Source organism: Diaphorina citri, unplaced genomic scaffold (assembly GCF_000475195.1).
Source record: "Diaphorina citri unplaced genomic scaffold, Diaci psyllid genome assembly version 1.1 scaffold202, whole genome shotgun sequence".
NCBI lineage: Eukaryota > Metazoa > Arthropoda > Insecta > Hemiptera > Psyllidae > Diaphorina > Diaphorina citri.
In genome coordinates this window covers 110,365-122,771 of record NW_007377639.1, presented here as the reverse complement: position 1 = coordinate 122,771, position 12,407 = coordinate 110,365, and the positions used below count along the sequence as shown (strand labels likewise).

General features: G+C 36.8%; 1 protein-coding gene across 1 annotated transcript in view; it reads left to right on the top strand.

The window, feature by feature from the left end:
- Nucleotides 1-4,585, top strand: part of LOC103505906 — a 32,902-nt gene extending 28,317 nt beyond the window's left edge. The window contains exon 5 of the mRNA XM_008470275.3: nt 3,549-4,585. Coding sequence (XP_008468497.1) covers nt 3,549-3,706 — 158 coding nt within the window. The 3' untranslated portion in view covers nt 3,707-4,585. The remainder of the gene's footprint in view (nt 1-3,548) is intronic.
- Nucleotides 4,586-12,407: the final 7,822 nt, after the last annotated feature.

The window sequence follows — 12,407 nt, the reverse complement described above, 5'->3', positions numbered from 1 at the left end:
ATCTACGACTTCTAGATCCCGAGATAAATCGATATGAAAAATACCGGTAAAGCCTGTAGTATCCTAACGCGACGCACAGTGGGCCAGCAAAACCACTTTAAGGGGACTTAAATTGTATCTTGTTCGATTGCATGAGTCGTAAAATGAGCGATAAATGCTTTAATAATCAATTTTACACATGCTTGTATATAGTCTAATAGATAGAGGAGGTCCACCTTGCAATAATTAGGGTAAACGATTTTTTACTTTCTATTTTTTCATAGGATCGTTAGGTATGGTGGGGGAAGTGTAATACTAAAATTGAGACCTCGAGAGTTGAGGGGAGAACTTCTGGCGGCGAGAAAACCGCCAGTAAAAGGGCCAAAATTTCGCACTTTTTTCAGTTTTTCGTTTATAACTCCTAAACCGTGCTTCCTACGGTTAAAGTTTACACATGAAAATTAAAGTACACAAAATTTCCTACATGATCAAACTTTATTTTACGTTCACGTAATGTGCTCTTACAGCAGCCCGTAGGTCCAGTAGGTGGCCGAAAAGTAACAATTTTCCGAGCCAGGATTGTGAGGAATACTGAATAAAGTGTCTTTTCGTCTCGCTGGAATACGTAAAACTGAGACAAATCCAGCCCTGTCAAGCCACAGAAATAACATTGGCTCTTTTGAGGGTACCTGAATGGGACTACGGTCAAGTCTCAGGAAGTAGGGTACGACATAATTATGTACCTGAATATCCCTCATTAGACCCCTGAGCGAGCTCTCTGGCCTAGATGGCATCTGTTGGTATCCTCTTAATGGGATAATATATGAACTCACAGCTTTCTCTAGAATAAACCTGATTGTGCGGACTTTCTAGAGCTGCTGCAGGTGAATTTTAGAGAAACTGAGGAGGTTGAAATATACCAATGAGGGTACTTCTAGGTTCCATCAAGGCCCGAGGATAGCAGCTTAACTCCGAACACAAAAAGCCCACTTCGAGGCTTAGGTGTAGGGGCAAACAGCCCTAAAGGATGGGTTAAGTTACTACGAATCTCTACGAGGTGAGTGTAGGACCAAATTTTCGGCCTCGAAATCCCAATAGAACTTTCGGGGGGCAAAAAACCTCGAAAAAAGTACCATACTTTTGGCACTTTTTTTTAGTTTTCCGCCTATAACTCCTAAACCACGCCCTTAATGTAAAAAGTACAACCAAAAAACCGCCGAAATACGACCGAAAATTCGTTTTTTGGTAGTTTTTCCGCCACCAAAAGTTCTCCCCTCAGATTTCGAGGTCTCAAATTTGTTTTTACAATCACCTTATGGTACCTGACAATCTCAGAAAATAAAATCGTTTACCCTAATTTTACATTATACAGGGTGCGCCAGAAAAACACTGACAACGGCTCAGAGTAGGTATGGATATCATTATTTTCATCAAGGTTCTAAAAAAAAAATTTAGGGTTTTTTAAAAAAAAAAAAAAAAAAAAAAAAAAAAAAAAAAAACATCAAGTTCAATGGGTAATTAGAAAAGCTTTGCTTTACGTAAAATCCTTTGTGACCACTTGAATTTGTAAGAAATTTTCTCAACTTTAAACGTATGTTTTTACGTCCTTCCTTTATTATTACAATAGTATTACGTCCTTCCTTTATTTGGCGGGGGTTTAGGTGATAAATACCTATGTTGCCCCTTCAATTGCATAAGTGCGGGATCCCGCGCTGGATCCCGCGGGATTGGAAACGTGCGGGATTTGTGGGACCTAATTTTCTGATACCTATGTTGCCCCTTCAATTGCATAAGTGCGGGATCCCGCGCTGGATCCCGCGGGATTGGAAACGTGCGGGATTTGCGACCCCTAATTGTGAGGCAAACTGAGGTGAGTGTGGGACCTAATTTTCGACCTAGAAATCCCAGGGGGATAACTTTTGGGTGCAAAAAACCTCGGAAAAAAATGCATACTTTTGGCACATTTTTTTAGTTTTCCGCCTAAAAATCCCAAGCCACACCCTTAATGTAAAAAGTACAAGCATGGGTTTAAAGTTGAGGAAATTTCCTATAGGATTAAGTGGTCACAAAGGATTTTACGTAAAGCTTTTCTCATTAACCATTGAAGGTTATGCTTTTTTCCAGATACCCTAAAATGTACACAGTAACAAAAGTAGATGAATACCTAGATATCGAACAATTGTCTCGCTGGAGGACGTAAAACTGAGACAAAACCAGCCCTGTCAAGCCACAGACAATAACACTGGCTCTTTTGAGGGTACCTGAATGGGACTATGGTCAAGTCCATCTCAGGAAGTAGGGTACAACGACATAATTATGTACCTGAATATCCCTCATCAAACCCCTACGATTTAGGGGCCCTGAGCTAGCTCTCTGGCCTTGATGACACCTCTTGGTATCCTCTCAATGGGATAGTGGATAGTAGATGAACTCACAGATTTTCTCTGGAATAAACCTGAGTGTGCGGACTCTTTAGAGGTGCTACAGGCGAATTTTAGAGAAACTGGGGAGGTTAAAATATACCAGTGAGGGTACTTCTAGGTTCCATCAATTTTTTTCCGCTTCTTTTTTTTTTTTCTCCAACTACCTTCTTAGGCTGATGATTCCCCCTTAGTCGACACAACCTCAATACATTATGTATTGAGGTTTAGACAAGGGGTAACGTCTCCTTATTTCTTTAATAAAATGTTCCTAATTTGTCATGTACCTATGTATATTATATGAAATAAAGAGATGTATATGTTATAATATAAAAAAAGGTCATTTATCTTGAAAAAATTTGGCCTGCGGCGCAGTTATTTTATGGTGCAAATGGAGGACTCAAGACCTTACCCTAGTCGGATGAAAAAAAAAATGAAGAAATTTAACAGGCTTGAGAACATTGCTCTACCCTATAATGTACACAGTAACAAAGGTAGGCGAATAGATATCGGACAAACAAAAATTAGGGTAAACGATTTTATTCTCTGAGATTGCCAGGTAACATGAGGTGATTGTAAAAACAAATTTGAGACCTACAAATCCAAGGGGAGAACTTTTGGTGGCCAAAAAACCGCCGAAATACGGCGAAAATTGGTTTTTTAGCGGTTTTTCGGCCACCTAAAGTTCTCCCCTCAGATATGGAGGTCTCAAATTTGACCAAGTAGACTGGAAATTTTGAAAAATTGGACTGGAAAACCGGGAAAAGTCAGGGAATTTTATTTTTCCATTTTGGTAGACACCCTGACCCAGAGAACCTTGATGAAAATAATGATATCCATACCTACTCTGAGCCGTTGTCAGTGTTTTTCTGGCGCACCCTGTATAATGTATACTATCAAAATTTTAAGCCTGTCACACATTGGAACCACAGGCGCCCAATGCACCTTTAAAAACCAAACCTGTCAAAATAATACAGACCTATCACACTCTAGGAGACCCAAGTCGTTTGAGGAGAAGTCCCTATCATTTTTATAGGTTTGGATACTAAAAGTTGTGCGTCTACGTTCATTTGGATACTAAAAGTTGTGCGTCTACGTCCATCCTGTAGTTCTTGTATACAGTGTATAACCTCCCATGTCTGATTTCAGGTACCCTTAACGTAAATGGTATGCTCATCGTATCAGAAAACACAAAGCAAGGAGCTCAGATAAACAATCAAGATATCATGGAAAGCTTTATACATCCTCCCAGTGTTAAACTGAGAAATCCTCATCTGTTGTTACCTGTAGATTCAATACAAAAGTAGACATGTTACTTTGAATCTTTGGAAGCTTAAGGAAATTTAAATACATATGTACAAATGACTATAGTGGAATACTCCGGATGTCAATCATACACTGAAATGAAGAGGAAGACTTTTCTGATAGAAGAGCGTGGAGAACTACAAACCAATCTCAAGATTGATAGTTTTATGATGATGTGCAAATGACAGGAATATACAAAGGGTTTAAGTGATCCCATAAAGGTAATGTTACACCAAGCGCGCATTCTTTGCAAACGTTTGTGAACGTTTGCGCGCTTGGTGTAACATTACCTTTAAGGGCCGGTTTCTAACATCCTCTGTTGACTCGCGAGTTTGTAAACCAATGGTTTACCCAAACTCCGAAGTTGACCGAGTGTTTTTGTTTTGTTGACCAAGTGTTTCTGACACATTTTAAACCGCGCAGTTTTCAAACTCACCAGTTTTGAGATTTTTGTTTTGGCAACATCGCAAAATTACCTCGGTGGTGATTTAATAATTCTCTGTGTAGGCTCAGTAGCCGAGTGGGTATCACACTAGGCTTACACGCAGGAGGTCCGGGTTCGATTCCCGGCGGGGCCAAGGTTTTTTTTATTATTTTTTTCATTTATTATTATATATAATAGATAGAGGAGTTTTACATAGGCTTACCTTGCATTAATTAGGGTAAACATTTTTTTTCTTTCATAGGATCGTTAGGTATGGTGGGGAAAGTGGATCGTTAAGTATAGGATTTTACGTAAAGCGAAGCTTTTTTAATTAACCATTGAACTTGATGCTTTTTTCCAGGTACCCTAGTAGCGGAAAAATCGCCAAAAAACAGATTTTCTGCCGTATTTCGGCGGTTTTTCAGCCACCAAGAGTTCTCCCATCAGATTTCGAGGCCTCAAATTAGTTTTTACAATCACCTCGAATATTTTTACGATTTTTTTCTCCCGAGATGATGAATCCGGAGTTTTTTTTTTTTTTTAATAAAACGAATAATTTCCATTTTTTTTTTACCAAATATTTTTTTATTTTCTTCAGTTTATTCGATTTATTTAGAAATATTTTTAGACCCGTGAAGTTGGCGCTCACAAGTATCGATGGCAATTTGTACCCAACGCCATCATTTAGTACTCAATTTGTACCCTCGAAATATACCTGTCCCGAAATTGGTACCCGCGCCGTCATCCAGTAATTCAAGTTTAAAATTTTGAAATTCAAAACTTCCCGCCATATAAACAATAGGCAACATCTCTGCATACGTTAAGAATAGGGATGGAGTTTAGGGGATTTTTCCCACACAGAGAATAAAAATCTGGTGTGAACATCACAGGACTTTCTATTACATTTGCGGAATACGTATTTGGAGATTTTTCCCACACAGAGAATAAAAATCTGGTGTGAACATCACAGGACTTTCTATTACATTTGCGGAATACGTATTTGGAAAAAAAAATTAACATGCTTACTTGTTAATTAATGGTTCACAAATAAAAGGGAAATTTACTGACACAGGAGGTATCGAACCTGCAACTCCTCAACTGTAAGTTGGACAGATCTAAAAGTTTCACCATTCGATTCGGCGTCAAAAATCACATGGGATTAACTATTCACATGCTTACTTGTTAACGGTTCACGAATAAAAGGGAAATTTGTTGACACGGAAGTATCGAACCCGCAACTCCTCAACTGCAAGTCGGAGAGTGCTAAAAGTAGCACCATTCGATTCGGCGTAAAAAATCACATGAGATTAACTATTCACATATGCTTACTTGTTAATGATTCACAAATAAAAGGGAAATTTGTTGACACAGGGGAGTATCGAACCCGTAACTTCTCAACTGTAAGTCAGAGCGTGCTAAAAGTAGCACCATTCGTTTCGGCGTGAAAAATCACATAGATTAGAATATTCACATCCGAATGACCAAATGTTTTCGATGTCTCTTACCGTTTAAATTCGTTTCGGCGTGAAAAATCACATAGATTAGAATATTCACATCCGAATGACCAAATGTTTTCGATGTCTCTTACCGTTTACGAAATTAGGGTTAAGCAACAATGACTTTGGTTAATATCTGGATGGGTGACTATTTTACAGACAGACAGAAGGACAGACAAACACACGGACCATCAATGGCTGAAACTTTGTATTTAGGCTTTAGGGACATCAGAACGTGTTTTGGTACTAAAAACTGACCTACTGACCATCGAAAATTTGACCCGATTACTTTACTTTCCTTCCTATAGAAGAAGGAAAGTAAAAATGTATAGGTATAAGGTATTGGAAAATTGTATAGCAGTTAACAATCTAGATCTTTTTGAAAATATTTTTTTATCATTATAAAAAATCTGGTGTGAACATCACACGACTTCCCCTATTCTATTGAATGGTGCTTATTTGGGTGTTCTGTTGTAACATTTACAATATCTCTAACCGTTTAGTCGATAATATATAGCTGAAACCCGCCAAATTAAGTGGTCGAAACCCGCCAAAAGCGGTCAAAATACCGCCAACCGCAGCACCTGTTTTAACCAAACGTTTTGTGTTGCATCCTTGTCACATTTGTGAACTACATACCAGATTTCAAGTCTTTAGCTTATACCGTTCCCGAGATATTGTTAAAGTACACCGAAAACCGCCAAAAAGCGGTAAAATGCCGCCAACCGTTGCACCGATCTTAACCAAAAGTTTCGTGTCTCACTCTTGTCACCCAAAAAGCGGTAAAATGCCGCCAAGCGTTGCACCGGTCTTAACCAAAAGTTTCGTGTCGCATCCTTGTCACATTTGAAAGATACCATACCAAATTTCAAGTCTCTAGCTCTTACCGTTCTCGAGATATTGTTAAATTACAACAAAAACCGCCAAAAAGCGGTAAAATGCCGCCAACCGTTGCACCGCTCTTAACCAAAAGTTTCGTGCCGCATCCTTGTCACATTTTACAAGTCTCTAGCTCTAGAAATAAGCAGAATAAGCTCAAAACTGACGAATCCCAAAAGAACAGTCTCAAATATTCAAATGGAAAATGCAAGCAAGTGTTTCATTAGACAGATTTCGCAACATAAAATGAATTTTAAAAATTGCCGCCGGGACAGCTATCTCACGTCGTCCGAGCTCATCTCAGCCCTGTTCATAAACACACCCTTATACAAAGGTTTAAAAGTCAATTGTTTTTTTCAACTATGGAATGACGTCACGTGCAGTGTTGTCAAAATATTAGCACTCGCCGCGCGGTAAAAAAAAAAAATCCCTCGAAAAGCGCGAGTTCAAACACAAATATCTCGGCAAGTACACGACGGACGACGGATTTTAAAATCGAAAACAGATTTTTGTGAATGTGATTTTTGACCGCTTCGTTTTATTTATGTTAGGTTGAATTATTTTTTACATGAGAATCCTCAATTAATAACATGTGGAATTTTTTGTCGCATATTTTTTCTCCCTAAAACAGATTTGTGAATGTGATTTTTGACCGCTTCGTTTTATTTATGTTAGGTTGAATTATTTTTTACATGAGAATCCTCAATTGAAAGAAATACCGGGAGGCGGGATATCGGTTATTTTTCACCTTGGAAATTGAAAATATATCATGCAATCCAATTAAATATTTACAATTTCATTAATATTGGTGTCTGAAAAGCGCGAGTTCAAACACAAATATCTCGGCAAGTACACGACGGATTTTAAAATCGAAAACAGATTTGTGAATGTGATTTTTGACCACTTCGTTTTATTTATGTTAGGTTGAATTATTTTTTACATGAGAATCCTCACTTGTAGAAAAATCCAAAGTCAAACAGCTGTTTGCTCTCTAAAGCTGACCACTGACTATAGATCCAACGCTAAATAATCGTGTATAACGTTTTGTGTTGCATCCTTGTCACATTTATGAACTTTAGCTTATACCGTTCCCAAGATATTGTTAAATTACACCGAAAAACGCCAAAAAGCGCTAAAATGCCGCCAAGCGTTGCGCCGGTCTTAACCAAAAGTTTCGTGTCGCATCCTTGTCATATTTGACATCTACATACCAAATTTCAAGTCTCTAGCTCTTACGGTTCTCGAGATATTTTGTTTACAGACAGACACACAGACAGACACACGGACACACAGACACACCCACGGACCAATGGCTGAAACTTTGGATTTAGGCTCTAGGGACCTCAAAACGTGTTTTGGCACTAAAAACTGACCATCGAAATTTTGACCCGATTACATTACTTTCCTTCCTATAGGATAAGGAAAGTAAAAATGAGTTTTTTGCTATGTTTTTGTTTTTAATTAATTTCTGAATTAATTAAGATACCTACCTACATCAAAAAATTTCAGTCAAAATTAATTTCCCCTTCAAAAATGTAAAATAACCGTGATCTATTCAAAAAGAATTTAAATTTACGCGCGTTTCTAACATGGAAATTTCATTTTCGTAATACGAAAAAAACCCCCATGTTCAAGCCAAAACATCGTAACTCCGATCCCCGTGTTCAAAACCCCAAAATGTGTGTCATGCGCAGAAACCAAAACTCGTCGAGCATCGTCACGATCCCCAAAAAAAATGCGTTGCGAAATCTGTCTATTGACTTTTAAACCTTTGTATAACTCAAGGAGCTCAAGTATAACTTCTACCGACGAAATTGTCGGGATTTTGTCGTACCCTGTATAATTACTAATTTTCTAATTTTGTACTCACTCAACTCAATGCTCAATCAAAGACAACTCAAAAAGTTCAAAAACCTTGGCGGTTGGCGGCAGCGGCACCACTGTTTTGACTGTTTAATTATTTCTTGTTAAAAAGTTAAAATTAAAATGTACCTAATTAAATAATTTTATTAAGTAAATTAAGAATTAAGTAGGTACCTAAACCTAATTAACTACAAACTACATATATTATATTATATGAAATTGAAAAGTAGATTGTAGATTATCTTGATTATCCAGTTTTGTGAGTTTTGGTAATTTTTTTGAATGTATGTACCTAGATACCTACCTACTAAAATTAATTTCCTAAATTTTTACATTTTACATTTGTTATCAGTCTAAAAATTGCCTACCTACTGATTCAAAGGAGCCAATCAAGACCATTTGGTAGGTATAGCTAAATTTATTAATACTAGTGGTTGACCTGTCCTTTGTATTGGATCAAAGCAGTGTAGGAGGAATAACTTTGAACCCCTGCCATATTGAATCAGGATGTAATGTGACAAATTTAAGTAGCCTATGCACCCTGAGTACTCTTGTTAACAACCACAAAAATTTCCATCAAAATTGGTTGAGCTGTTTTCCCGCATAAAGAGGACAACAAAAGGTCCATCAGCATAACAGACAGACATACATTACACATACTTATTTTGTGTGTTTGCAATAAGCAACAATTTTGTAGAATTTTGTGTTATTTTCATAGTATGACCAAAACGTGTAGAAGAGTAGGTAAGTGTTGTGATATCAACAAAAGTTGTGAAAAGCTCCACTTTACCTCAAACAATTTGAGATTTGATTTATTTATTTATTTTTATATTTTTCCTATGAATTGTAGGTACCTATATGGAGAAGCTCAAAATGGTACTTGTGCAGAAGTCACGTCTGTGGAATATTGCTACCAAAGAAACTGGCACAAATAAGCAGTGACCAGTGTTATTATAGGTTAGGTTAAATGCAATAAGGAGTTTTCACAATTAGAGCAGTAATTAGTGTGTTATTATAGGTTAGGTTAAATGCAATAAGGAGTTTTCACAATTAGAGCAGTAATTAGTGTTATTACTAGCTGAATTCCGTCGCTTCACTCCGGAATCCCGCTAGTTCATCCCGAGGCATGGCCAAACTTGTGGAAAAGGCATGGTCGAACTTGTAGTTATCAAACTAAAAACAAAAGATGAGTGTTCCACCGCCGTTTTAATTTCGTAGCAATGGAACAACTGCTACATTAGACGCTTGTGGCCTGTGTCGTAGCATGCCCATCCCGTAGTATGCCTCTCATCAGATGGGCGAGAAGAGACACAATACTTCCCATTTAGGTGCTGGGTTAATACGAGAACACCAGAAAGTAACCCGTTGAAATATTTGCAATCGAAAAACGAGTACAAATTTTTGTCGATGGTGGGATTCGAACCCGGGAACTTCTGCATGGCAAGCAAGCGTGTTACCACTGGACCAACCGTGCCCCCACGGTTGGTCTAAAATTACACTAGAGTTTTGGGATCAATATCAAATACACGAGTGCCTTTGGAATTTAATTTTGAGAAACTTGAATGTGCCTGGATTAGCCTTTTGCGTACAGAATCAATTTCACCAGAATCGCTCTTACGGTAGGATTCATGTCCTACATGAACCTTAAGCGTTGTTGTTACAGTCGGATGTAAACAAAACATTTTTTTCAAATACGGTAGGATTTATGTGAGACATGAAACCTCCGAAAAGCGATTTGTGGTAGGCTTCATGTCACACATGAAATTGTTCCCTCGCTTTTAATTTATTTTCTTTTTTTTTCCTAGTTGAGATAGAAACATCTGTTTTTTTTTTGTCTTCTTCGGAAATCTTCGGACTATAATTCCGAATGCTTTGGAATCATAATAAACAAACACCGGCTTTTCAGTCTGCATTTGAAAGGAGCAAAAGATACACAAGTTCCTAGGCACGTCCTACCGTAACGCCTCCTATCTGTAAAAATCAAGCCGACCGTAGCGAGTAAATCTGTAGCTTCATGCTGGACATGAATCCTACCGTATCGCCAGATTTAAGTTATATTTCTCCTACCATAATGGCGGAACCATGATTTCATGTGACACATGAATCTGTCCGCAAAAGGTTAATTGTTAAACTGTTTTTGTTAAAACCACAGGCCAGAGCATAAAATTTTGATCTTAATACACCTAAAGCTGGGTACACACTAAACAATTTATCCATGAGGAAAAACTGTCAGTTTTATCTCAAGGAAAAACTGTGAAGCGCATCCCTACACACTAAACGACCGTGAGATAAACCCAAGATTTAAACTGATGGGAAAATCTGAAGTGATTTATCTGACGACTATCAGGTTTTTTCTGACTACACATACACACTAGAGGCCATTCAGTTTGTTTTTTTATATGAAATTTAAGTAAAAAAAATATGATGAAGTAAACAAACATACATGATTAGACTAATAAAATTAGCAATTACATGTTTTTTTTTTGTATTTATTTAATTAAACAATCGTATTTATTTAATTAAATAATTATGTAATAATTTACTTAAATAATCATATTTTTTTACTTAAAAGATTATGTTCTTCTTCTTTTAAAAACATATAGTACCTATAAGGAAATAAAAAAAGAAATTAAAACTCTTTAAAATACACATACATTACATTAAATTTGAGTTGTAATTTTACATAATTAATAATAATAATAATAATAATAATAATAATAATAATAATAATAATAATAATAATAATAATAAAAAATATATATAAAAAAGATATGATTAAGTAAACACACAACAAACAATGTTTGTCAAACATCAAACATACCGTGATTAGACTAATTAGTAATATTCTATGTATGTTTCTTTTTTTCTTCCCCCCCCCCTAAATAATTGTATTTTGTTACTTCAATAATTATGTAAAGATACCTATTAACACTCAAAAAAATAGAAAGTAAAAAATGAACTGAACAGTTGGCCAGATGATTGAATGAAATTTCATTCAATCATCCGGCCGACTGTTCAGTTCATTTTAAACTGACAGTTCAAAAATTTCTCCCTACACACTATCGGGTTAATCAGGGAAATCCTCAAGAACTGAACAGTCCACCAGATGAACTGTCAGTTTTTAAAAAATCCTCATACACACAGTTGATTTTATCGTTTCAGTCCAACTGACAGTTTTTCCTCACGGATAAATCGTTTAATGTGTACCCAGCTTGAGACACAATTTCCAAAGTTCAGGTTAAAACATAGAAATGGAAGATACTGGATCATTGGAGATTTCAACTCAAGTGTTGGAAAGAGAAGAAAAGAAGAAAAAAAGACTATGGGCAAACACGGGATCGGAACGAGAAACCATAGAGGTGAAATGCTGGTGAACTTTGCCAACGAGGTAAACATGAAAATAGTTAACACATACTTCGAAGGTACACAAGAAGATAAATACACCTGGAAATCACCGAGAAATACGTTACACGAAATCGATTACATACTGACAAATGACATTGAATATATTATTAAAACGGAGATTAAAAACACCCTACAATTTCACTCTGATCACAGAATGATACAAATAACTGTGAACACAAAAAAACATAGACGCTTCAACCTCTGTTGGAAGAGAAAAAAACTTGTATCCTTTTGTCGCCATCTTTTTTTTCCAACAAACTGGGTCTTCTTCATTCTTTTGGGATTCCTTCTAGTACTCTATCTTTGTTCATGGTTCATGGACAGTCATTTAAGGGCTGAAAAGTTTACGTCACAGCATTTTCTAAAAATTCAAAATTTGAACTTTCAAATGGAGGTTGTCCGCTGCATTCTGGCAGCATGGCGTAAGGGGGGAAAAAAAACACGAACTCCTTTTGTTAAAACCTTCTCCATATTTTATTTTGTAGTTTAATGAGTGAAACTAGAGAATAGTAATAATAAAGCTTTTAAATCAAGAAGGGGCGCCTCAGAGCGTATAGAGTACCTAGGTGAAATCACAAATAAACATCTTAATGGTTAGAACGTGATGGTTGTAAACATTTCAGTCAGATTTCCGCC